Below are 24,089 nucleotides of genomic sequence, written 5' to 3'. Positions count from 1 at the left end.
TGCACTGACACAGTGCTGGGAACCCCCCACACGGAGCTCCCTGCAGCCCAAGCCACCTCCCTGGGGTGGCAAAAGCCACCACCAAGCCCCCACCGCCGTCCACTTACGAGCCTGGTGTCCTCTGAGGCTTCGCTGCCACCTCGTGTGGGCTAGCAAGGGATGGGGAGCATCCTCCTCCAGCAGCCTCCTGGGCTGTCCCCAGTGCCACCCCTGCTCCTGCCCTTCTCCCCAGCCCAAGCAAGGGACCTGGCAGCAGAATGTCCCCGCGGTGCCCAGGGAAGGTGACAGCGTGTGCGCGTCTCCTCGCTACGGCACGCACCCGGCCCCTCAGCTCCCTCGATGCCCCGAGCAGCTCGCTGCACGTCAGAGGAGTTGGTTGCAGCGGCTGCGAGCCCAGGGATGAAAGGGGAGGAGGGACACGCGCTGCTCAGGGCTGCTCCGCTTCCCTGCGCGTCCCCTTCGCCCCCGCCACCCCTCCTTCCCTCTGTCCCGCTACCTCTTGTCGTGCTCAGGGAGCAGGGGTCACGTTTGCTGCTCAGGAGTGCTGGAGAAGAGAGCTGCAGAGTTTGATAACGATCATGAAGCGTGCCTTTCACCAGTCTGTTTTCTTATGTTGTCCACAAAGCCGTTTTGATAACCAGGCGGCAGAAAATTTGCATCCCCGCAGCCATAAAGGAGTTAATTTTTACCCTCTTCCACCTGCATCCAGTCATAGGCATGGGATTTGTGCACCCCGGGCAGAGCTGATCTGAAAGCACCAGCAGCTGGAGTCCCTTCACTACTAAAAGTTTACCTTTCCTTCCTTCAAAGCCTTAATTTCCACTTCTTCTGATCTCACTGCCTCCTGGCAGCAGGGAGCCTGAAGAGACAGGGAACTTCTGCAGCCTCGGTCGGGGCTGTGGGCAGCGTTGGGCAGGAGGGACACATCTTGCTTTTGTCCCCATGCCACAAATCCAGGCAGTGGCAGCAGCACATCCCCCTTCCCATCTCTCTTTTTGCTCCCTGCCTGCAACCACCTCCAGAAACAACACAGAAACTCCGGGAGCCACTCTGCTTCTGCCCCTTTGGTGCTCACCACACAGCTCCCTCGGGTGCTGCGTTGCACACGATGCTTCTTTTTGTACGCACATTGTTGTGGCAGCCACCCGAGGGGGCACCCAGCCCTGCCACATCTGCTCTCCCTGGAGAGAGAGGATATAAATAAAGGCATTGCCCCTGGGCAGGGCTGCAGGTGGACAGCAGGGAGCTGCTTTGCAGCTCCAGATCCCCAGCTCACCCTCCTTCCAGCCACAGAAGAGCTGTCCCCAGGCTGCCCAGCTGGCGAGGTGTGATTAAAGAAGCTCGCGTGGCGCAGACAGCCGGCACCAGGTCAGAGTCCTGCTGGCGAGGGAACGAACCTCACCCATCCCCACCCAGCCGGATACCACGATCAGGCTCCACGATGGCACCAGAGACACATCCAGCACACAGAGTTTATTAAAATACACATTTCATGGGTCAGTGGTTCCAGATTTAAACCACGACATACACCTTATGTAGCAGTCACCTTCTATCCTCTCCAGCCCACCAATAATTACCCTCCGGGAACACCTACAGTCTGACCACCTCCAAATACTTTCAGTCTGACCACATCCCTGAGCTGCAAGCCACAGGAACCAGCTCAGCACCAGTAAATCCCGGCGCTCTCCTCAGCCCAGACACCAGCCACAGGTTCAGACCTGCAATTACTTGTGGGGCACTTATTTATCAGTGAGCGTCCACCTGCCAGATTTATGGGCACGGATGCTTGATGCAGTTGCAGGCAGGAAACACCTCAGCACCCAGGTCTGTAAATAAGCTCCTGGGACACGCAGGTGACCTGCAGATCCAGCTACGATCATTTATAGGTGGCACAGAGAGGCCCTGTCGCCAAGACCAAGCACACAGGCACAGCTCCAGTAGTTGTACTACATAATCCACCGAGGGTCTCAAATCCCCCCCAAAGCCAGGTGTTCCTGGCCTCCAAGGAAGACAAGGAGCAGCAGAGCTGTTGAACAGCGCTTGTTTTTAGCTAAAGGGCATCTGGGCCGAGACTTCCCCTCACCTGTCTTGTTCCACCCTTGCTGAAATTGCAGCTTGGCAGCAGACCTGGAGTGATCCTGTCCCCTGGCACCAGCAACCTAACAAACACCTACCTGCTGCCCAAACGGGCACTTTTCCACAGCCTGGCTGTTGTTACGAGGTGTAGAGAGTCACTGTGGGGACGTTTCCCATTCCAATCTCTCTGCGAAAAGGCCAAGCTTCTGGATAAGCCCAGAGCTCTGCAGTGCTGGCGGTCACTTTGGATCTGAACATTTGCAAACCCACTGCTGGGCAGCCTCCAGCGTGCTGAGAGCCCAGGAGATGGCACAGCAGGGGCTGCAGGGATGGGAGCGCCCAGCTCCTCCACGTCCATCCCTCCTACCTACTCCTACGCTCCTTGTCTCACCCCACCACCCCCCGACACCCATCTCCAGCTGCTGCAGCACCAGGTCCAGCTTCAGGGTTTCACTTCTCCCACCGCTGCTGCTAAAGAGTGGCACCTTGTCATCAGGGCCCCAAGGACACGGGTCCTGCAGGGCCTCCAGTGCAAAAAGCAGGTCAAGTTCAGAAGAAACACACGGTTTTACTGTTTGCAAGTAGGTGAGCAAGGATCTTCCCCTGCTCACGGTGGGCCGGGGCACAGAAAATCATCTCCTCAGCCAGAGCCATGTGTTGACGAGGCAGGCGGAGATCAGCACGGAGTAGACGATGGCCTCCTTCTGCTGCCAGGCGTTGCACTGCTCCTCCAGCACGCGCAGCCTCCCCGAGATCCTCGTCAGCTGCAGGGAAAGCAGCGGGGCCATCAGCAGCCCTGCGGTACGGCACAGGAGGCTGGCGCAGGGACAGCGACGGAGGGAAGGAGAAATGGGGGGCGGCCACCTCCTTCGGGTCCTCCCGCCTGGCAGAATTAGCAGCCCTACCTCAGCCCATAAGGGGATGCTTCAGGAAAAGCTCCTGAACCATTCCCCGAAGGCAGGTGGGGGGTCTGGCCATCTCCTGCAGCCCCTCAGGGAGGAGCTTGGTGGGTCAACACACGCCAGCTTTCCCTGCTTCTCCATGAGGAGCATCACCCAGGGCTGGCTTGGCAACGCCAGCAAATCGAGCCTGAGCAACAGATCCCTGGAGCGCCCTCATCCACCCTCTTGGGGCTTTCCCAGAAAACATCCACATCCCTCCACCTCCTTTCTCACCTGCTTTCTCATTGCTGCCATCTCAGCCGTGCCGACCTCCTCCAGGGAGCTCTCCAAGGCTGGGGCAGCCTCCTGGGAGCTGCGGGAGAAAAACAGAGATGCAAACACTGCTCGAGAGGTGCAATTATCTTCCTGCACACGTGGCACAGCCCCGGGGAGCCGAGCCATGCAGGCAGTGCATGCATGCCCAGGCCGTGCCAGCTGAATGCAGCTTCAGGAGAGAGGAAACAGCACTTGCACAGCATCTCCTGATTCCCTCTCACCCCCCATCATGCATTTTTACACCCCTCCACCATGCACCCCGGGGTGACCACGACAAAACATACAGCACATGCTACAGCAGCCAAGAGCAGAAACACATGCTGCTATTTCTTTAGAGGCCCAACAGAGAGAAAACACGATATTTACCCAGCATCCATTTTCTACAGCCAGAGGAATTCACTGAGGATTGGATAAATCAGAGTTAGAGCGAGACAGGCAGACACAGACCACAAGGCCAATGCCAAACTGGAGGGATGGCATCATTTCCATCAGCAGGTGGGGATCCAGCTGCTGGGACGCAGCCACCAGCTGGGGGTACCTATCTGAACACGTGTCAGCGAGCAGAAAAGGGTCCTGTGTTTGCTGAGACAAGGATTTGCCCTCTCCCATGCCTCCCCCACAAAGAAGTGTTGCCTTCTGCCCTCGTAGCAAATCTTACTGGAAATGTAAATACGCATCCCAGCCATGCAACACTTCCCCCATCCCTGTGAACACCGGGGCCACCCCTGGGACAAGCAGCTGCACTGGCAGAGGCTATGGATGAGCACCCCGGAGACACAGCCTTGCTCCGGGGCCCACAGCCACAAAATAAAGAAGGTGCACGGTGAAATATCCGACCTGCCACGTTCAGTCTGTTGTTGCTGCCATCATGGGCTAGTGTTACCTGAGCTGGTCTGTAAACCAAATATCCCCCACAGGCACTCACTGACACGTTATGGGTTACCAGGTGGCAAACACCACTCCTCTGGGGAACTCATGAAGGGGGAAATTTATTCCTGTTTGCAACCTGATATGCATCTCACTGAAGGGAAGACAGAAAAGCACGCAGAGATCAAGGAATCTGCCTGAAAATACATTTATGAGATAACACCTCCACATAATGTAGCCACAGTATAATACGAAAGCCACAACAGAAAGAAAATCCAATTTCCCCCAGCACAAAGCCATTAAAACTGGACACATTCTGCAGCTTTTAATTGAAAAATCCCAGCTGACACAGGTGGCCACCCTTTACAGTAGAGACTAGAAATTACCTCCCGATGACTCATACCCTTCAAGAGGTCACTGTCGTGGAAATATTCCAGTCTCCAGCCAAGGCCAGAGTTGTTGTTGTTTTTTTTTTAATACATATTTCAGGATAAACAAGTCAGCTCAGTGACTTTTTATTGCTGTAGTTGGGGGTACGAAAGAGACACCGTATGTGTGTGAAACGATGCAAAGTACCAAGAAGAGGTGTTTCAAAAGGGAGATGGAGAGCTGGGGAGAGGCTCAGGGCTCGCCCCGCTGTGTTACAGCCCCTCCACAAGTTACCTCCTGCCGTGGTACCACGGCTAAAACTCCTCCACAGCTGACAGGAGGAGGGAGAAGGCGCTACGTGGCCACTACCCAGACCAGATAGCATGGCCAGACTTTATTTAAAAGGCCACATTTGAAGGTGTCCCTGCTTTTCAGTGTGTGCTGGCTGTCCCCTGGCAGTGCCTGCAGCTCCGCTCCAGCTGGGGAGGGAAGGAACGACGTGCCGGAGTGGCACGGATGATGGATGCTCCCTCTCCTCCCTGTCTGCCTGGAGGTTTTGCTCAAGGAGAGTTAGAAGGATTCAGCCATCCCTCCGGACTGCTGGGTGCTCAGCAGCCTCACAGCACGTCCAGAGACATCGAGGTCACCGCAGACCTGTTCCAGCGAGTAGGCAGGCGTGCTGCCCCCCGGGAGATCCTACGGGCTGGGGACCTTGGTGCAGACAATTCACAGAAAAGGTTATTTTAACCCAGACACAGCCACTGGTGCTGTGAGTCTGCAGGAGAGGGTCTGGATTGGGCCATTTGTCCTGGATTTCGATTCCCTTCCCACACTTCTCTTCGTCAAGCATGCCGAAAAAGCAGCACCGCAGAGCAGCTGAGACCCAGCAGTGTCACGGGTGATGTTAGGTCACTCGGGGCAACCAGAGGAACGGTTTTAAGCCAAGCAGGAGGTGCGAGCCCAGCTGGGTTAGCGGGGTGCACCCAGCCCGACCACACCGGGCACCCAAAGCTGAAAGAACAGGCGAGGAGAAGAGACCAGGGCAGGCGTGCAGGAGCATCCTGCCCGCGTGGCTCCTATGAGGGTTACAAAGCTCAGGCCTGGCTGCTGCCTCTGCCAGGCAAAGGAAGGTCCAGGCAGAGCGGCTGGGAGGTGGCTCGGGATGAGCCCAAGTCACCTGGGTGGTGTCGGGTCTTGCAGGGAGCCCTGGACACGGTGGAAGAGCACCTGGCCCAGGAGGTACATGGTCTGGAAGATGTTCTGCACGGAGTAGATTCTGCCCGTCTCAGCGAAGAGGGGGAACGGGGCGCTGCGAGCGGGCAGGGGGCACACATCTGGCCTGGGGTGCACAAAAACCACGCCGGTTACTGCCTGGCTTCCAACAGCAAAACCAAAGGGTGACAGGGCCCTTTGTCCTCGTGGCAGCTCCAAGCATCTCAGGGCAATGCCATCGGCAGCCAGACCTCCATATCACCAGGAGGGAGAAGCCCCTCCAGCAGCCCAGGCACAGAGGCAGTCTCTGGACTCCTCCAAAGCCAGCCACGGCTGCACGAGAAGCAGCATCACCATCACGTCTCCTGGACAGCCCTTGATTTCTTGATGGCTCTGCCCTGGATTAAGCTAAAGAATTTTCTCCTCTGAATCCAGAGCCCAAGACTCACGAGGAAAGGACCAACTTAAACACTTTCCTGCTCAAAGAGCTGAAAAACAAACGTGCTCTTAGCCCACCCTGGCTGTAAGGCACTGCAAGCTCCAACAGTCCATGTAGAAAGTAAATCAATGGCCAGGCAAGGACCAAGAGCGCTGCCCCGAGCTGCAAGTGGGGACACGTTGTCCCGCGTGTCTCAGAGGGCAGCAGGTCACCCCATGGACCAGCACAGCTGCCTTCCAACGCTGCCTGGCACGAATCTCTCCGTGCCAACACCAGAAACCACTTTCCTCTTAACCAGCTTCATCCAAGAGCGGGACCAGCCCTGATATGGACCTGCCACACCTCAGGGCACCAACAGGGAACATCAAAGCACCCCGGACCCCAGAAGACGCTGCCCCTGCCCTCCCCAAACTGCTCTGGGTTCGTGCTCACCGCTCGTGGCGCGGGCCCGGGCTGTGCAAGGCCAGCTGGGTGTAGTCACTCGGAATCCTCTCCCGCCGTGATCTGCTGCTGCTGTGGCCCTGCTGGCATCAAACACAGCTGCGTTAGGGCAGAGCCTGCACAGGGGGAGCTCAGCCCCACACCCCAGGCAGTCTGCAGGGTGAGGACCCCGTCAGCACGAGGGAAATGCTCAGTGGCACTGCACAAGCCCCAGCCCGGCTAGATGATGCTGGAGCAGATGGGAAGATGTGCCCTGAGCAGGACAGGGTCAGCAAGGAAGGTGTATTCTGGAGAGAAAGACCTGAACATGATACATCCAGGATTGGCTCTTAAATTTTAGGGAGGTGAAAGCACTTGAGAAGGCAGAGCAGCAGCTCCAGCATTCCAAACAAGCCTTCCTCTCCTCACGGCAGAGGCATCTCTTTGAATTAGTTTCCCACTAGATTAAAATCTGCTTTCAACTCCAACCCCACAATCCTTTATGCTGCAGCGATGAAACAGCTCCATCTTACACTTCATCCAGGAGAAACAGTGATTGAAAAGGGATTTCAGAAGTACCAGAAGGAGGTTGCAGGGGACTGCACCTACTTCAGCCCAACTCCTGCTCATAAAATGCAGTAGATCTGGCTGAATTGATGACCCAGTGTGGGATTGTGTACTGATTACGGGGTAGGAACAGGTCCCACCATACCCTTGCAGCTAGCACCCTCTGTGGGGAGGAGGTAGCACGCTGGAAAATGGCTCTGGCTTGGGCTGGTAACAGACCTCTAGAGCAAAACAACCGCTGGGATGCCCCCCACCACCAGCACAGGCAAGCCCGGTGCTCTCGGTACAGTACCAGTCGTCTGCGCTTCTGCGAGCTCGGTCTGGCTGCTACGTGCTGAAAAGGGATCTCCCCTGGGGCGGAGAGCTGGGCTGAGGAGCCTGCGGACGCGTGCCACACAACAGAGGGGACCTTCCTTTGCTGCTCCAGCAGGACGGGCCTCAGGCCGGCATCGGATATTTCTATAGAGAGGAGAGAGGGAAGCACTAAACAAACCTGAATGTGCCCCGTCGTCCTCAGGGCAGGAGGGAGGAGAGATCCTCCTGTGTTGGAGAGCAAAATTACTGTGCAGAGTTAGCAGATATATATCAAAAGCCACATCCCACAGATATGAGTAGTGGGACAGCCTGGAGAGGTGAGGACTGGAAAGCAAATGAACACACCGCTCCAGGAAAGCAAGTTTGGGGAAATGCTCTTCAAAGCAGGGCCATATATCTCTGCATCTCAAAGCAGGGAGTCCACCAAAGACCAAGAGGGAGCTGTAAGAGACATGGAGGGAGGGCTTTATAAAACAATCCTTCCCCCTAGAATATTAAAGTGCCTCACCAAACTTCAGCCACCCCAAAAAATAAAAAATAAAAAATAAAAAGGGACATTACCTGCAAGAGAGATCCTCTCAGGGATGTGCATCCGAAAGGAAGGAGGCAGATCCTCGGCTGCGGGCTCCTCGTCCACAGGGCTGTAGCTGTCCGCCACCTTCAGCCTGTTGGGGACCTGCATCCTCTGATTGATGGCTTCGGTGAAGAGCAGGTCGCAGCGGGCTCGGTCCAGTCCCCAGAACGGCCACATCTTCTTGGTTTTCCTCAGCTCGCTGCCAGCGCCTGCCCACGGCCACGCGGGATGAACCGGAGGGGCCTGGGGTTAAAGAAAGGAGAAAGGGGAGAAAGAAAGCAGCAGGCCTTCAAAACCGGCACCCGCACGGGGACAAGGCTTTGTAATAATCATTGTAAGGCAGCTAAACACAGGCAGAAACAGCGATAAAGACAGCTCCCGTGGGCTTTCCACCCAGAAGTAAAGGGTTTTCGAGAGCTGGGAACACACTTGCGTTCCCACACCTTAGAAGAAAAACGAGATTTTCTAAAAACAAACCACATGCTTTGGTGATGAAATCCCAGGCTACCACGGGAAGACCTGAGGACTAAACTGTCCTCACACAGCCCCCAGTCCCGTGGGAGGGGGGATTTAATCCTGGGGCTGCACCTAAAAAGGCACCGACCCCATAGGAGAAACCTGCGTGGGGCACCCAGCCCCCTGCCCGCTGCTGCAGGGAGGGGAGGGAGCGAAGCCGGCTCTGAGCGTCTAAACCACTAGGGCCAGAAAAAAAATAAATAAAAGCTGTCAAAATCCGTCCGAATAAAGCGCTTAAGGGGCCGGGTTCCCCTTCCCGGCCTCAATTCCCCTTCCCTGCCCGGCGGAGGGGCTGTGGAGGCCGCCCCCCCCCTCCCTGCCCGCCCCGCTGGGTGCCGGGGGCAGCTCGGGGCGGAGCCGCGGGGCCGCTTTTAGGATTTATTCTTTTATTTTTTAGCCCTTTCAGCCATTTCCCAACCTGGAAGCAGCAGCTCTTCCTGCCCGGCCGGCCGGAGGGAGGCGGGACGCGGCCCTGCCCCTTGGCAGCCTGCCGGGGCTCGCTTAAAGCCGCCGCCGGGCGCTGCTTCCCCGCCACTGGCGACAGGCGACAGGCGACAGCCCCGATCCCCGGGCACCCTGCTGCTGTGGGACCCCAACCCAGCCCCAGCACGTCCCCACAGCCCCCCAGTTTCTGCGGGGAAGCCGCAGAGGCTGTGGCCGCCCGGCCCTGAGCTGTGCCCGAGCAGAGCGCTTCTGCCTCAGCGCAGGCTGTGGCGATGAAAATATCAGTTTGGGATGAGCGGTGGGCTTCAACGCTGCTGAATGGGGACGGAGAGCAAGGCCTGGCCATCCAAATCCAGTTTAGAAAGGGCTTAAAATAAATCCCTGGCCGCCCTAGGCTTGCTATTTAAAGGGGATTATCTCAGAGGGTTGGGAGCACGCAGAGGAGCACGGAGACGAGCCTGTGCCCAGCCTGTGCTGATTCCCCTCACAGCCTTTGGGAAATCCCTCTGCATGTCCCACAGGACGGCCTCCAGCTCCCCCTGCCCGATGTGGGGTGCCGTTCCCAGCCCCACAGCTGCACACCCCGATCTCCACCCCACAGAGGACTTGTTTGGGGGACCTCGGTGCCACCACCCCACAGCCACCTCCATCGCCCCGCGTCACCCCCGTCCCCGTTTGGGGAAAATAAATCACCCCGTGCCACTCGGACAGTGAGGGTTTTTTAATAAATAACCTTTTTGCACAGAAATATACCAAGTTTTACAGAATACAAACCGAAAGGAGAATGACCGCACATCAAAGACAGAGGATCCCACAGCTCCCCTCTGTCTCCCTCTGGTCTTTTCCAGCTCTGCCCCTGGCGCTCGTGCCAGGTCCTCCCGCAGCCCCCACACACACCACGGCCAAAAGGCAGCGTGAAGGCTGGGGAAGGGACGAGGTGCCGGCAGCCGCAGCCCCCGTGGGCTTGTGTCCTGCCCCAAAATCGGCCACGCTGGGCTGAGGGACCTGCTGCGAGACAGCGCTGGGACCCAGTGGGGCACGGGCGGCCTTTGGGTGCTGGTGGATAGCGGTGCTGGGGTAAACCCCACGGGGTGGCAGTGCTGGGAGCTTCTGGGCTGGGCTGGGGGGCTGGTGAGCAGAGCCCCCTTCCCAGCCCGTCAGACATTGCTGGGAAATTAGAGACGTCAGCGGACAGCCCCGCTGTGTGGACCCCAAAAGTGGCTGCCTAGGAATAGGGGACGCGCTGGTCCCACAGCAAAGCACGTGGCTGTGCCCTGTCCGGGCACAAGGACCACCGAGGGGTCAGGCACGGCGGGGTTCAGCCCTGCTCCTGTCCCACCAGCACGTCCTCCACACCACAGCCACCGCCACCACGTGCTGTGCCCACCAGAGCGGCTTGGAGGACAGTGGGGTCTCAATTCCCCCGCCTGCTCTGGAGGAAAAGAGCCCCAAAGAGCAGGACAGAGAGGTTCAGGGCAGGCAGAGGGGAGGTTTGGCACGTCCACAGCCTCCTGGTGCCTGCATGCCACCTCTGGGGCAGGCACCAGGCAGGCCACCTCCAGGAGGAAGGAGCATCCCCACTGCTTAAAGTCCTGCGAGCACCTTTGGTGGCTCCCAGGTGACTGACCTCACCGACAAGACCACCAGGAGCCTTCCTCAAATTCCAAGGGGATCTGGGAGATCACAAATCACCTCCCTGAGGGCTCCCTCCCCCTTCTCCCAACAGCAACCACCACTGCAGGCACCGCAGGAAGGGATGGGCTCCCTGCTCCCCCCAGGCAGCAAACACACACGAGGGAGGCACTTGCTCCCCAGTCACAACCGGGGGGACAGGCAGAAATCAGCACCACCCCTCCTGCATCCCCGGCCCCTTAACGAGAGCACCAAGCAGCAAAACAGGACCCGGCGAGGACTGCGGTCGCAGCACATCACGAACCAGCCCTGCTGACTCGGGCATGGAAAGGACTGACACCAACACCAGCCCCGCACGTGCCCCGGGTCCGTGAGCTGGTGTGCGCGCAGGGTAAGGCTGAGCAGAGCCCCGGGGAGGCAGTGAGGCTGTTTTAATCGTGGGAAATGTTACGTCTGAGGGCAAGTGAGGAAATCAAACGCACCATGGGGAGACCCCCGCGTTGAGCCAGGAACAAGCTGCTGCTCTGCCCTGGCTGCTGCAGCACTTCTGTGAGCGGGGAGCGAGGGGAAGGAGACGGCTGGTGAACCTCAGAGCCATCCCCGCATCCCATCCTCGCCCTGCCTGGGGACAGCTGGTTTTGGTAAGGAGGGTAAGGCTACTGTGTGATGGCACCAAGTGACGGTACGAGTGAGATGGGGAGCCAGCTGGCACCTGGAGGGGGTCCCGGGCACGGCAAGGGGTGGGGGGTGAGTGAGCGTGAGTGTGGGAAGAGGCAGCGGGGGCGCGGCCCCGCTATTTGGCCGCAGTGGGGGCAGCAGCCACGATCTCTTCATATTTCGGCGGCGGGTCGCTGTAGGAGATGCTGGTCTCCTCGCTGCTGCTGCTGCTCTCTGGCTGCCCCGTCACCTCCTCGTAGGAAGGCGGAGGGGTGGCACTGGACAGTCTGGAGAGGACGGAGACCGAATGCTCCGGCGGGCAGAGGGTGCCATCCTGCTGCGGGGTGCCTCCTGCTCTGCCATCCCCGGCCCCCCGGCTGCTCGCTTCTCGCTGGTTTTCCCCTTGGCTTTGCGACCGCTCCCGGTACACCATGACCCTGGGGAGGCTGCGGCCCGTTCGGCTGGCCAGGTAGCGGTTCTGGGCGTAGGAAGGGCGGTGGCGGGTGGCCTTCTGCAGCTGGCACCTCCAGATGATGAAGAGGGCGATGACAATCAGCAGGGCCACTCCCAAGAGGGGCACCACCACGTACATGGCGTCTGAGCGCTCTGTGCTGTGCCCGGGGTCCTTGACAGAGTAGACGGAGTTGGTGTAGCCCTTCCAGAACTCCATCTGCAGCGGGAAGAGAGAAGGAACAGTCACGTGCTGGCACACGGGACGAGCAGCCCCTGACCATCCCCAGGCCCCAGAAAGAGGCAGAGGTTTCTTGGCTGCTTCATAGCACCCTCAGCGGGGCTGCGAGCCACTCTGCCACCATCCGAGCCACACGTGGGACCCAGCTGAAAGCGCCTCACGCATCCAGCGAGGGGCAGGGGGGCACAAACTCACCGTCTTCTCCTTGTTCTCGAACACTTCCTTGACCTCCTCATAGCTGCAGACCTCCTCGATGCACTCCCGCTCGATGGTGCCCTGCCGAATCTCCTCCAGGAAGCCGTTGGCTCGGGGAAAGCGCTTCAGGACCGAGTGGGCATTCCTGGCCCCCAGGAACACTGCAAGACACGAGGCACAGATGCTGAACGGAGACAGCCCCGCGCCTGGCCTCTGCCCAGCCAGGCTTCCCCACCTGCGGGGCTGCAAGCACGGGATTTAGGGGGAACAGGCACCCCAAACACCACCCAGCCCCGAGCTGCAGCTCAGGGTGCCCGCTGAGACAGGGCACAGCCAGCGGGGAGCTCCCAGGGGCTGCCCAGAGACACAGCACCGGGAATGTCCTTCCACCAGGGCAGAGCCGGGGAGGAACACGGGCACCCCAAAGCAGCAGAGCCCCCGGCACTGCTCCAAAGTCCTCTGCCTCTCAGAAAGTCATTGCCTCTCAGAAGAGGCAGGCCAGGGGCCAAGCAGATCTTCAGCAAAGCAGAACCCCAGGCCCAGGAGCTGGCCACCACAGCCAGACCCGAGCAATGACTTGGGGCCAGCACCTGCCCACCCAAAGCTCAGGCTTTAGGAGGTCGTCCTGCACACCCAGGGACAGCACGGGGATTGTGAGCCACACTGAACGGGGCTGAGCAACCTCTCCTCACGCACAGCACCACAGAGCACATGCTCACCAAGTGATCAAACCCAACCTTCATTAGCAGCCTTTCACCAGAGAGACTGACAGGTTCCCTTCTGCTCCATCTTCCCTTCATCCTGCTTCTCAAACGAGGCAGCAAGGTGGTTGTGAGAAAATTTGTAAATGTCAAGGCAGGGACAGAGTAAGCAGCTACTACGGTGCTGTGCCATGCCGTGCTTGGATACCGTGCTCCCGTTGTGCTGTGTAGGTGCATTTTCTCCCCTGTGATTTATTAATGGCCTGCTCCAGTGAGAGAGCTTGCAGAGGGCTGAGCCACTGAGGTGTGAATGAAGAACAGCATGAATGATGTGAGTCAGAGACTTTCCCTTCAGAATCGACTTTATTATGCCTTTTTTTTTTTTTTTCTAAATAACAAGGACAACCAAAAAAAGCATCTTCAAGAGGAACAGAAGGCATCTCGCAGGAGGGCAGGGACCAGCTTGCCTTGGCTTTCCCAGTCAAGGAGCGCTGTCCTGGCTGAAGAGCGAGCGGGTTGGCAGGCCAGCCTTCTCTTGAGCCTCTCCAGAAATAGAAGAAATTTTACAAAGATAGTATCAGTCCTGCAAACATCCTGTCTTTCCGTGGAGAAGTCCAGCCTCACCTCCTTGAGCTTCTTTCTGGCTTCCTCAGCACCCCTTGGAGCAACGAGCTCGGCTGCAGATCTCACTTGCAGGTTCTCCATCCCCGCAGATACCACTTGAGCCCTTCCCTGCTTTGCTGAACTGGCCACTAGGACAGAAATAAACACAGACACACAGACAGGCAGGTATCACGAGCAACGTCCCAGCTGACAGCACGCTGCCATGGGGGCATGTGCCTCTTCCCACAGCCAACCTCCCTCAGGGACCCAGAAATGCCAGGAGAGCAGAAACTAAGTCATTGCTCCCTCCTCTTTTACGTGGAAAGTGCTAATAGCAGAGCAGGAAAAACAACGTCCTTCAGGAAACAGGAGCCTTGCAAACTCCTTCAAGCAGCCTGGGTTCCCCAACTCACACGAAAAGCCCAGCAGGGGCTGTCCTGACTCCTCGTGCCTCTCCAAGCCTCCCCACACCAGTGGGAGCACCGGTGCCCAGGAAAGATTGGAGCTTTAGGCAGGGGGAGCAGGAGCTCGCTGCCATCCCCGCTGGGTTTCCTAAGGAACTGCTGGCCCCTGGCGGCAGGCAGGCTGGGCCGTGCCTCTGCCCACAGCCCTGGGGAACCCCAGAGCTGCTCCCTGCAGAAGGACACACGGCTGCAGCCCCGGCACGCTGGGAACGTGCCGACCACCACGCAGCACTCCTGCAGGTGACAGCCCTCACGAACGGGACCACTCGGCAGGGGGCAGTGCCACCGCACGGGACACCTCCCAGGGACAGCAAGTGCTGCTAAGCTGGTGCCCAAGCTCTGGGAGGGAGAAAGGGCAGCAGGGCAGGGAGCCAACTGGGTACCCTCATTAGGGCAAGGTTAAAACCGCCTTTTAGAAGCACTGTTTAGAGCAGAACTTTTCTGGTGATCTCTGCTGCCTCCCCCACCTAGCAGAGAGCAGATAAAAAAGCAGACGTACCTGTCATGCCGGAGTCCTCCTCCTCCTCCTGCCCAGCTTGGACACGGCCTCCACCTTCACAGCTGGCTTCAGCAACACCCCGAGCAGACCCTGAGATCCCAGCCACATCTCCAGCATCTCCAGGCCAGTCCCTGCGGCCACCAGCCCCAGCTGGCCACAGCTGCCAGGCACGGGCTCCTTCGGATGCCAACACACAGCGTGCCCCAGCAGGGCTGTGCTACGCAGCTGCAGCAGCTCTGGGAGTGCAGAGCCACAGTGCCCCTGGCCACGAGGGCTTCAGGACAGCGTGGCACAAGTCACGGGCCACCAAAAAGCCTCAGGGAGGGCTGCAAGCCTAATGGGAATAACGAAACGCTGCAGCACGCAGGCACTCCTGGGGAGGTCAGCCCTTCTGCACCTCCTCTCAGCTCCCACCTTGTGCAGAGAGAGGCACAAGGCAGGCTGGACCTCAGACCACATTCAGGGACAGCAGTCACAGCACCTGAGCCCCCAAAAAAAGCCCAGGCAGCCCTTTGCTTGTGAGCTGACCGCGAAGCGCTGCCCTTCTCCCCTCCAGCACCACTGCCACCTGCAGCGGGGGACACTTACTTGCCATGCTGCCTCACTCGGCTACGGGGAGCTCCCACCTACCTGCAGGGGGAAAAAAATAAATAAATAAAACAAAAATAAACCAAACGGGAGAGTCGCTGGCAGCTCACGCTGCAGCCCAGCAGCCCCAGCCCTGCCCCACCCGGGCCAGGTTCCCGTGCCAGCGGCCAGCCGGGCGCTAGGAACCCCCCCCACCAAGTAAACCAGGCCCAAGCTGCAGCCGTGCCAAGCTCCTGGCTTTATTGGGGTGCTCAGAATTAATTAACAGAATTAACAGGATTAGGGGTGCGCCGAGAAATGGCCCCGCACCCGGACCCGCGCCGCCCCCCCCCCGGCCCGTACCTCATGGCGGCCCCGCGCCCCGCCGCCGCCGCCGGGCAGGAGGGATGCGGCCGCAGGCCCCGCCCCCTCGCCGCCCCCGCCCAATCGCGCCCGCCCGCACCGCCCCCTCCTCCTCCTCCCGCCCCTGCCATAGGTGGGTGGGGCGAAGGGGCGGGACTTGCTGCCGCTGAGGGCGCTGGGAGTTGTAGTCCCGCGGTGGGGCTGCCGCCCCCTGAGGGGGGCACCCGCAGGGCGGCTCCGGGCCCCCGCGGAGCCTGGCGGCGGCTGCTCGGGGCGCTGGGCTCACGCCTGGCCCTGCAGCGGGACGGCCCCTGTGGTGCTCACGGCCCCTGTGGTGTTCACAGCCCCCATAGTGCTCACGGCCCCTGTGGTGTTCACAGCCCCTGTAGTGTCATGGCCCCCACTCATCTGTGGTGTTCACAGCCCCTGTGGTGCTCGCAGCCCCTGTGGTGTTCACGGCCCCTGTGGTGCTCATGGCCCCCGTCCCGTCCTCCATCCCCACACCGCTCACGGCCTCGCCCTCTCCATCCCCACACCACACACGCCACCCTCACACCGGCCGCACCGAGCCGGCTGCTGGCAGCAGGGAGCCAGCCCCAGTCATAAGCACAGCACCCCCGGCATCGCCCTCCTCTTCCTCCTCATGGTCCTCATCATCATCATCCTCTTCATCCTCCTCATCCTCCTCCTCCTCCTCCTCGCTGCCCGAGTCGTCGTACAGGCAGAGCGTGGCCTGCACGGGGAAGTTGCGCAGCAGGCTCTCCCCCACGCCATACAGATAGTCGAAGCACTTGGAGCGGGGCCACAGCAGCCTGTGGGGGGAGACGGGCGATGGATGAAGGCCTCCCCCCCGCTGCCTGCCGCCCTCGGGCTCGTTAGGGGCATGGTGGCGGGGCCGTACCTGACCGGGTGGTGGAAAAGCATCAGCGCCTTGCTGGGGTTGCCGTCCCCCGACGCGTCTGCCACATCCAGAGGCTGGGCCTGAGGAGACAGAGCCAGGGTGGGAGCTGCCCCCAGGGCTCCTGCTGCCATGGTGTGGGTGGCAGCAGGGGCATTTCTCCCATTTCTCTCCCCTCAGAGCAGGATTACATCTTACAGCCCCCATGCAGAGTCCCTATGGAGCCAGGCTCCTCCCAACCCTGCTTTTCCTCACTCCTCTTCCACTGGGATTTAGGTCCCTGCGTCCCCACAGAGGAAGCTGGCACCTAAACCCCAGACAAGGGCCTTTTGCCAGAGTAATCCCCCCCGCTGTGCCCAGGCGCCCCGCTAACCCCCTGAGGAATGCCCGCCGGGCTGGGAACAGGCGTCCCTTTGAGGCCCCCACAGAGCAGCCGTGTGTCCGGAGAGGCGATGTGCTGGGGGACGTGGGTGCCAAGGGTGTCCCCTTCTCACCCCCTTTTCCCTAGGGACACAGCCACCCCCACGCAGGCTCCAGCTAGCTCTGGCTGGGGACAGAAGGGATGTCAGGGTGAAGGGACATAGGGGTGAAGGAGTGCGGGGCCACCAGGCTGCTTTTCTGCCTTTTTTTCTAGGAAAAGGGGAGCCCCAGCAGGGAGCCCAGCACTCACAGTGTCCGTCCGTTCCCTCTGCCGCCCGGTCACCTCCTCCTCCTCTCGGGGCAGCCACGGTCTCCAGAGAGGCAGGGGCCTGGGTGAGGACAGCAGCTTGGTCACAGTGGCTCTGCACCCCCAGTGCCGGGGTCCTGACCCAAGCCAGGAGCAGCGCAGCCCTCACCCAAACCCAGCCAGAGCCCACCCACCCCGACCCAGGCAGGCAGCACCCGAGGTACCTTCCCCTCTGCTCCAGCCCCGGGGCCGGGCGAGCACCGTCCTGGGGCACCGGCAGGCAGCGGGGAGGCAGGCGGCAGGCAGCAGCTTCCATATGGGCAGCGGCGTGTCCCCTCCGAGGCTGCGAGCCCTTGGCAAGGATGCTTTTATAGCCCTGCCCCGGCCAGGGACTCACAAATTCTTCAGGGCAGGGGAGCGCGGGGCTGGGGGCAGCAGTACGGGTGTGAAATTTGTCCCAGTTGTGTAAACAGAGGGCTGGGGGGGACTGGGAGCGGGGTGCTGGGAGCTCCGGTGGAAAAGCAAAACACAGAAGGGAAAAGTTAGACACCGTTTGTGAGAAAATCACCAGGGGCACCAGGGGGGCAGCGGAGGAGGGCAGAGACAATTAAGGAGGATGATTAAGTGCTCGTTGTAGCCGTTTGCGTAAGGCAGAGGGGATTTGGGAAGGGCTCAGGAGTGCTGGGACATCGCGGCAGTGTGCGATGGGCATGGTGGGGCAGCGTGATGGGCTGAGCACAGAGCAACCAGGGTGAAAGGATGCTCAGGAGAGGACGGGGGGAAGACAGAAGACAGGGGATGACACGGTCCTGCCCAGGTTTGTACCCCCCTGGCACCGCTGCATGCCCTGACCCCCTGTAACGCCCCTGTTCAGGCACTCGAGGCGAGGTGCTGCTGGCGGGCAGGTCACCTCCTGGTCCTGGGAGAGTTTCAGTTTGGGACAAGGAAAGAAAATAGCAAATGGTCCCTGCTGTAGCTCTGCCAGTGTCCAAACACCGGCTGGACCTGGCCGGGCTCCGAGTGCAATTTGTCACCGGGGGCCCCCCCTGCCCTTCTCCATCTGCAGCAGCCGGGGAGCGGGAGGGGGCACGGCGCGAGCGCAGCCCTCATTACCGTCCCCATTTGCTCCTCATTTGGGCCAGGAGCCTTGTGATAACAAACCCCGCGGAGCACGAGCAGGGCCGGGGAGTTCAACCTGCCAGCAGCGGGCACGCAGCCCAGCACGGATCAGACCTGGGCACAAGATGAAACCAGCAGCCACCCGTCGCTGGGGGTGCCGGGGTGCCACGGGACACCTCGCCTCCTGCCCCACGGCAGCTTCCAGGGGCTGCTGAGCCCCACAGGCAGCGACAGCCCCGATGTGTCCCTGGCCAGCCGGACATTGCCACCAAAGGTGAAGGTTCCTGGGAGCCCACAGGGTGAGGGAGGAATTCGGCTTTCTCTCCACAGCTGGTTCTCCTCCTCGCTCTGCTCCCTTCGCTCCCCCCCTGCTCCACGAGCCCCCCGCAGCCTGGCATCCCAAGCCACTTAGGCAAACCCTGATAATTAATAGAGAACAAGCAAAACAAGGCAGCCCGGCTCCCCAATCCTTCCTGATGCCGAAAGGGTTTAATTCTGATCTGCAATAAGCCTCTGATCCCGGCTGAGATTTGTAGATGGATTTTGCAAAGCCACCGCGAACAACTCGCGGTCCCTGATCCCCGGGTCCCCAGCCACTCGCCCTGCCCCACCGAGCCCCCTCCGGTCCCGTTCGCCTGCAGCCTCCCTCGGCCCCGCATCCCCAGCCGCCTCCGTAAGTACCGAGCCCTTGCCTGCCTCAGTTTGCCAGCCCCACGAGGGTCCCGGGGTGCTAATTTAGGAGCAGCAGCCCTAAGACGGAGCAGAGGGGCTGGTTAGTGCCTGGGAAAGGAGACAGGAGTGAGGGAACTTTGGGAGCAGACCTCGGAGGTGCTGCAGGGGCTGCACCCTCAGCCGGCAACTTTCCCAGGGCGCGAGGCCAGTGGCCGGGCGGCACCGTGTGGTTTGGCGTTTCGCAAGAACCGCACCAGGGGGAATTTTGAAACAAGGTGAAGGGAAAACAAACCTGCGCCTGCCAAAACCCCGCTGCCCGCTCCGAGGTGGGGAGGGGAAACTCCCACCACGGCACCAGCACCCCCGCAGGGAGCAGGGGCTGCACCCCACAGCAGGACGGGTCACCCCGCTGTGCCCGATGTGTTTCTGTCCTCCACGGGTCTCTGGGCTCTCCTGGGGACACAGGTGTCACCGGCACCTGCCGTTCCTCCCTGTCACCGTGCCATGGAAGAGCTGGCAGCCAAAGTTCAGCCTCGAGAGCGCATCCTCTTGTCCCAGCCCCACTGGAGCACAGGGTGGGCAGGCAGCAGCAGGAGCTTTACGTGAGCCCCGATGGAACAGGAGCAACCCCCTGCCTCCGGTGGGGAAGCCTCAGGGGGTCACCACCCAGATCTCCACCGGCAGGTCCCAAACACACAGCACGCAGCTGCAGCTTTTTGGCTTTTTCCCTCCGGACAGCGGAAGATAAGGATTAGCTGAGCCTGCAAAAGCAGCTCGGGGCACGCGTGGCAGCGAAGAAATATTTCCATCCCATACAACACGGGGGGGCAGGAAGAGGCAGGGGGGGAGGCTCGCACCAGGAGACGCTGCTCTCCTTGCCCTTGCACCTCCTGGTCCCGTGGGAGATGGCCCCGCGGGGCCGGGCGGGCTCCCCATCCCTGCCCACGGCCGCGGCAGCAGGGAGAGCTTTGGCGTCCTGCCCGGGCAGCGCTGCTCTGCCTGCCTCTGAAGCTTGCCTGGGAAGATAACAGAGGTGAAAGGGTGCTTGGCGCGGCTCCACGGGCTCGGGTCAATCGTTAATCGGGGAGGGATTGCTCTCCACTCTTGCAGGTAACCTCTCCTCCCCTCCTGCTCCCACCCACACGCGGGGCCCGCACAAAACTGGCGCCCAGGGGAGCGGGGCGAAGGCTCGGCCCGGCGAGAGGAGCCGCCAGCGGGGCCATGGCAAGGTAAGCGCGCGGGAGGAGGACAGGCGACGCCCGGCCCCACCATGGTGTCCATGGGGCTCCAGCTGGCCGGCTACACCATCGCCTTCCTGGGCTACGTGGGCACGCTGACGACCACGCTGCTGCCCAGCTGGAAGATCAGCTCCTACATCGGCTCCAGCATCGTGACGGCCGTGAGCTTCACCAAGGGGCTGTGGATGGAGTGCGCCACGTACAGCACGGGCATCACGCAGTGCGACATCTACAGCTCCATGCTCAACCTGCCCTCCGACGTGCAGGCGGCCCAGGCCCTGATGGTGAGCTCCTGCGCCGTCTCCTCCCTCGCCTGCCTGCTGGCCGTGGCCGGCATGAGGTGCACCGTCTTCGGCCAGGGCTCGCCGGGCAAGGACCGCGTGGCGGTGGTGGGTGGCGTGGCCTTCGTCCTCGGGGGGCTGCTCTGCTTCATTCCGCTGGTGTGGAACATCCACGTGGTGCTGCGGGACTTCTACAACCCCATCCTCCCCGACAGCACCAAGTACGAGATGGGGGAGGCTCTTTACTTGGGCATCATCTCCTCCTTGTTCACCCTCATCGGCGGCTTCATCCTCTGCGCCTCCTGCCCTTCGCGGGACTCGCCGGTCGCCTACTCCAACGCCTACCCGTCCCGGCTGCTGGCGAGCAAGAGCCCCCAGCCCTCCGTCAGCCCGACGCAGAAGCCCAAGAGCGAGTTCAACTCCTACAGCCTGACGGGATACGTCTAGCGGCGGCGGGGCCCCTGCCTGGCTCCTCTCCCAGCTCTCCCGAACGCCTGGGCTGGCAGCGAGGGAAGGCAGAGAGAGGAGAGGACGCGGGGGCACCCCCCCTGCTCAGCCCGCTCAGGTTTTGACTCTGGTCACTTTGACTGCTCAGAAACCCCGGCTGACGGTGAAGGACTCCGAACCTGGCTTCTGTTCCCACCGTGGTGCCGCCAGCCTGCAGGAGCTGCCCCTGTGAGACAGTGACTCTGTGCCCCCCCCCAGGGCTCTCCCGCTGCCACGGTGGGGTTGTGGGGGGATCGGGGCACCCCCAGGGGCCCTGAATCACCGCGGGAGGCGGGTGGGGGCGCAGTGCTGATTTCAAACCGATGTCGCAATAAATCTGTGTTTCTAGCTAGGCTGTGACTGAGCTTTCCTCCGGCACCAGGGGGCCAGAAGCCCGCCCCCCAGTACCTCACCTGGCAGGGTGGGCTGTGACGGGGCTGTGCTGGCTTGCCCAGTGCCCGTCACACACAGGGAGCCCCATCCCTTGCTCTGGGTCTTACAGGAGACAAGAAATAAAACACGGCGGGGGCTCGCAGGCGGGTTCTGAGCCCGGGGGGTCCCTGCAGGGGCTAATTTGGGATGGGGAGGCAGGGCCGAGCCCTCCCCACGCAGCCCTTGGGTCCGGGGTGGGGGCTGCCAGCAGCAGCGAGCAGGGTGCAGGCAGCCCGTGGCGGAGCAACGGGTACATTTACCTCCCGTGCCAGCTCCGATGCCCGTCGTATCCTGCATCCCACTGCCAGAGTCGTGATAACCCCTGCCCCCCGGAGGTTTCAGTTCACCTGTCAGCCCCTCGTAAAACGATTTAGATTAGGCTCCGGCGAGGAGGGCACTGGGTTCCCCACTGAGACGTCACCACTAACCTTGCGCCAGTGAAACCGTGTGTACCCGCGGGGCTAACACACTCCCGATAACAGCGTGAGTCACGCTTTCTCCCCTTCTCCCCGAGGAAGATGCTCGCGGGCAGGGACCGCTGTGATTTCCAGGCACGGGCCGTGCCCCCTCCCCACAGCCCGGGGACAGGGCCCGTGCCCAGCGGAGCCGCTCGGCGCTGCCCTGGGGAGGGAGCCCCAGGGTCACTGGGGCCGGGGGTGCAAAAGGAGCAAGAGCCGCGGCTCCGGACGGTGCCTCAAATGAAGACGGGGGGCAATAAAGTATTAACGTGCCCTTATCTTCTGAAGCAATAGAGGCGCTATAAACGCCCGGCACACCAGCCCGCAGCCACACCTGGGCCACGGGCTGCAAACTCCGGGGACAGGCGCAAGAAATGGGGTTTTCAAGCATGTCACTCTGCCCCAGCTTCCTCCTCAGAAGGACGCTTGCTCGGCCCCAAGCCTTCTGCAGGCAGCCCCCACAGAGCTCCCTCCTGCCCTGGGGACAGGTACAGGCGATGCCACCTTCCCCAGGCATCCCGCAGCACGTGAGGCACCTGTTAAAAGGGGCAGCCCCAGCTGGATCCCACAGCACCGAGGAGCCCTCCAGGCAGGCAGAGTTTACCGCTTCTGCCACCCCACAGCTGCCTCCTGTTCCCTCCTAGGGCAGTGGATCCAAAGCAGCAAATAATTCGTACAGCCTCTCTAAGGAGTACGGGACCAGGTGCTGGGGGAGACCGTCTCTGCCCCCAGTGCAACCCAGGGAAGCCCTCGGAGAGGAGAGAAGGGAGGGGAAGAAAATTGAGGCCAAGTTCCTGATGGGCCGAGGCACTTGGAGACGGCCTCCGCATTCCTCTGCCCTCCTCCTGCCCCCAGCTGCCTCCCGTGCTGTGCTGCAGCCTGGAGGGGCACCCGTACCTCACCTCCAGGGGCTTCCTGCCCTCCCAAAATCTTGGGGACGTCTGTGGCTGGAGGCACAGAGCCGGGACACCGAGGTGAGGCTGGTGGTGCCCAGCTCCCCTGGTTTTAGTGGGAGGCTTTGCGGGTGAGGAGCCAGCTCCTCCTCAGGGGACACCTTCTGTCAGAGGGAAGGCCTGTGCTGCACCTCACGGCCTCCCATGTTCTGCAAAGTGACCTTTTGGGGAGCCCTAAAGGATCTTTTGCTCTTTACAGAAGAAATCTGAGGTAAGCAAGGCGGAACAAACTCCATGACACAGAGGGGAAGTGGACCTTTGGGTGCACCACAGCAGGCTCCTAGAAAACACTTTCCTGGTTGAGGTCGAACAACAGCTCAGAAATTTATCAGAAGAGCTATAAAAACTGTTAACCTTGAAAAATCAGGTATTGGGCCCATGAAAAGGACACAAGGGTTCGATCTTCATGGCATTACATTAACATCACAATCGCATTTTTCCGTAATTTACGTCTAATCTACCCTCGAGGAGCTCCAGGTTAGCCATCTCAGCAGAGCCAGCACACATGCAATCTGCAGCAGCAACAATCTTTTATCAGCGCAGCCTACACCAACTCAGCCAGCAAAACAAGCTTTATCAGCAAGATGCACTCGTACAGGAGTGTAAATCGAAGCTACACCAGGGATTTTACAGAAATATCATAGAATCACAGGATGGCTCGGGTCGGAAGGGACCGTAAAGCCCACCCAGTCCCAACCTGGTCTTGGACACTTGGAGCTTCGCTGGGCAGCCTGTGCCAGGGAAAGCGGGCTCGTCTCCAGACAAAATCCATCCTGGAGAACTGGTAAGTGCCTGCAGAGCTGAAGAGAAGTTGCACCGCACCCTGGGCAGCTCCCCTGCCCACCTCTGGTCAAGCAGCAGTGTGCTGCAAGGAAGAGAGAGAGGCCAGAGGGTCCTGAACACCTTGGGGTGAACAAACCGAGCTGCAACCACGCTAACCAGGCCGCAGATCATCCCAAACGAGCCTGTTGTCCCCATGCTCAGGATACACCGGGCCATTTGAGGCCTGCAGTCCAGGGGCGCCCCTATTTTGGCAGCTGCTAACCTGTAGGTTACTTCTAGGTAACTTCTGTAGGTACCTTCGAGGTCTGTACCTCGAAGACACCCAGCCCGAGAGGCAGCCGAGCCCCTCCAGGCTCTCAGCGTGACCCTGAAGTCATCCCAGAAGCACAGGAACCAGCCCCGGGGCCGCCTCCTGCCTCTGCCCAGGACTTCGAAGGAAGGGTGTGCTTCAGAGCAGCTTTTCCCACAGCGGGGAACTAATCTTTCCTTGAGCAGGTGCCTTTTTTCACAGAACCTGCAATATCCTCTCTATTTCTGGGATGTCCAGCTTGCTAAAAAAGGCTAAAACCAGGACAAAACCCACGTCACAGAACAGCATGACTACCCTGAACTCGTTTCCCTAGAAAACCTCTAAGTTTCTTCAGGTCATCAGAGCAAAGTCCCACAACACTAGCTACACCTGGCAGACACTCCCAAGATTGCCACAACGGATGT

General features: G+C 60.4%; 3 protein-coding genes across 10 annotated transcripts; 1 reads left to right on the top strand and 2 right to left on the bottom strand.

Annotated features, from left to right (window-relative positions):
• Nucleotides 1–1,458: 1,458 nt before the first annotated feature.
• Nucleotides 1,459–9,347, bottom strand: LOC311443930 (mitochondrial fission factor homolog B-like). 5 transcript variants are annotated; one of them, XM_084534610.1, is made up of 7 exons: nt 8,991–9,347; nt 8,044–8,299; nt 7,460–7,626; nt 6,613–6,704; nt 5,707–5,868; nt 3,252–3,330; nt 1,459–2,840 (listed from the first exon to the last, which is right to left on the bottom strand). In XM_084534610.1, exons 2-7 carry the CDS (start codon nt 8,231–8,233, stop codon nt 2,709–2,711), a joined length of 822 nt encoding a protein of 273 aa, XP_084390736.1. In that variant the 5' UTR covers nt 8,234–8,299; nt 8,991–9,347; the 3' UTR covers nt 1,459–2,708. The 5 variants fall into 5 exon arrangements, with proteins under 5 accessions (XP_084390736.1, XP_084390738.1, XP_084390737.1 ...); XM_084534612.1 differs by having other exon boundaries at nt 6,613–6,701; XM_084534611.1 differs by lacking the exon at nt 8,991–9,347 and adding an exon at nt 8,534–8,891.
• Nucleotides 9,348–9,722: 375 nt separating this feature from the next.
• On the bottom strand, nt 9,723–15,450 carry PRRG3 (proline rich and Gla domain 3). Of its 3 annotated transcripts, none has more exons than XM_084534607.1 (4): nt 15,389–15,439; nt 15,047–15,088; nt 12,192–12,352; nt 9,723–11,975 (listed from the first exon to the last, which is right to left on the bottom strand). In XM_084534607.1, the coding sequence occupies exons 2-4, from the start codon at nt 15,051–15,053 to the stop codon at nt 11,442–11,444; spliced, it is 702 nt and encodes a 233-aa protein (XP_084390733.1). In that variant the 5' UTR covers nt 15,054–15,088; nt 15,389–15,439; the 3' UTR covers nt 9,723–11,441. The 3 variants fall into 3 exon arrangements, 1 of the variants encoding a protein (XP_084390733.1); XR_014697567.1 differs by lacking the exons at nt 9,723–11,975; nt 12,192–12,352; nt 15,047–15,088 and adding exons at nt 13,237–13,433; nt 13,517–13,644; nt 14,459–14,792; XR_014697566.1 differs by lacking the exons at nt 9,723–11,975; nt 12,192–12,352; nt 15,047–15,088 and adding exons at nt 13,237–13,644; nt 14,459–14,792 and having other exon boundaries at nt 15,389–15,450.
• Nucleotides 15,451–19,695: 4,245 nt separating this feature from the next.
• CLDN2 (claudin 2) lies at nt 19,696–21,102 on the top strand. 2 transcript variants are annotated; one of them, XM_084534609.1, is made up of 2 exons: nt 19,696–20,266; nt 20,479–21,102. In XM_084534609.1, exons 1-2 carry the CDS (start codon nt 20,015–20,017, stop codon nt 20,833–20,835), a joined length of 609 nt encoding a protein of 202 aa, XP_084390735.1. In that variant the 5' UTR covers nt 19,696–20,014; the 3' UTR covers nt 20,836–21,102. The 2 variants fall into 2 exon arrangements, with proteins under 2 accessions (XP_084390735.1, XP_084390734.1); XM_084534608.1 differs by having other exon boundaries at nt 19,716–21,102.
• Nucleotides 21,103–24,089: the final 2,987 nt, after the last annotated feature.

The sequence above is a fragment of the Aythya ferina genome, assembly GCF_964211825.1.
Source record: "Aythya ferina genome assembly, chromosome: 13".
Lineage (NCBI taxonomy): Eukaryota > Metazoa > Chordata > Aves > Anseriformes > Anatidae > Aythya > Aythya ferina.
The sequence above is the reverse complement of the archived record's forward strand: the minus strand, read 5'-3'. Positions and strand labels throughout refer to the sequence as shown.

Excerpts from the sequence above, each read along its gene's own strand:
- CLDN2 (XM_084534608.1), top strand. The coding sequence starts at position 20,015 with ATGGTGTCCATGGGGCTCCAGCTGGCCGGCTACACCATCGCCTTCCTG.
- PRRG3 (XM_084534607.1), bottom strand. Across the intron at positions 11,976-12,191 it reads TCGAGAACAAGGAGAAGACG|ATGGAGTTCTGGAAGGGCTA; the intron begins GTGAGTTTGTGC and ends TTCCCGCTGCAG.
- LOC311443930 (XM_084534610.1), bottom strand. The coding sequence starts at position 8,233 with ATGTGGCCGTTCTGGGGACTGGACCGAGCCCGCTGCGACCTGCTCTTC. Across the intron at positions 7,627-8,043 it reads TGAGAGGATCTCTCTTGCAG|AAATATCCGATGCCGGCCTG; the intron begins GTAATGTCCCTT and ends TCCTCTCTATAG. Across the intron at positions 6,705-7,459 it reads CGCAGAAGCGCAGACGACTG|CAGGGCCACAGCAGCAGCAG; the intron begins GTACTGTACCGA and ends GTTTGATGCCAG.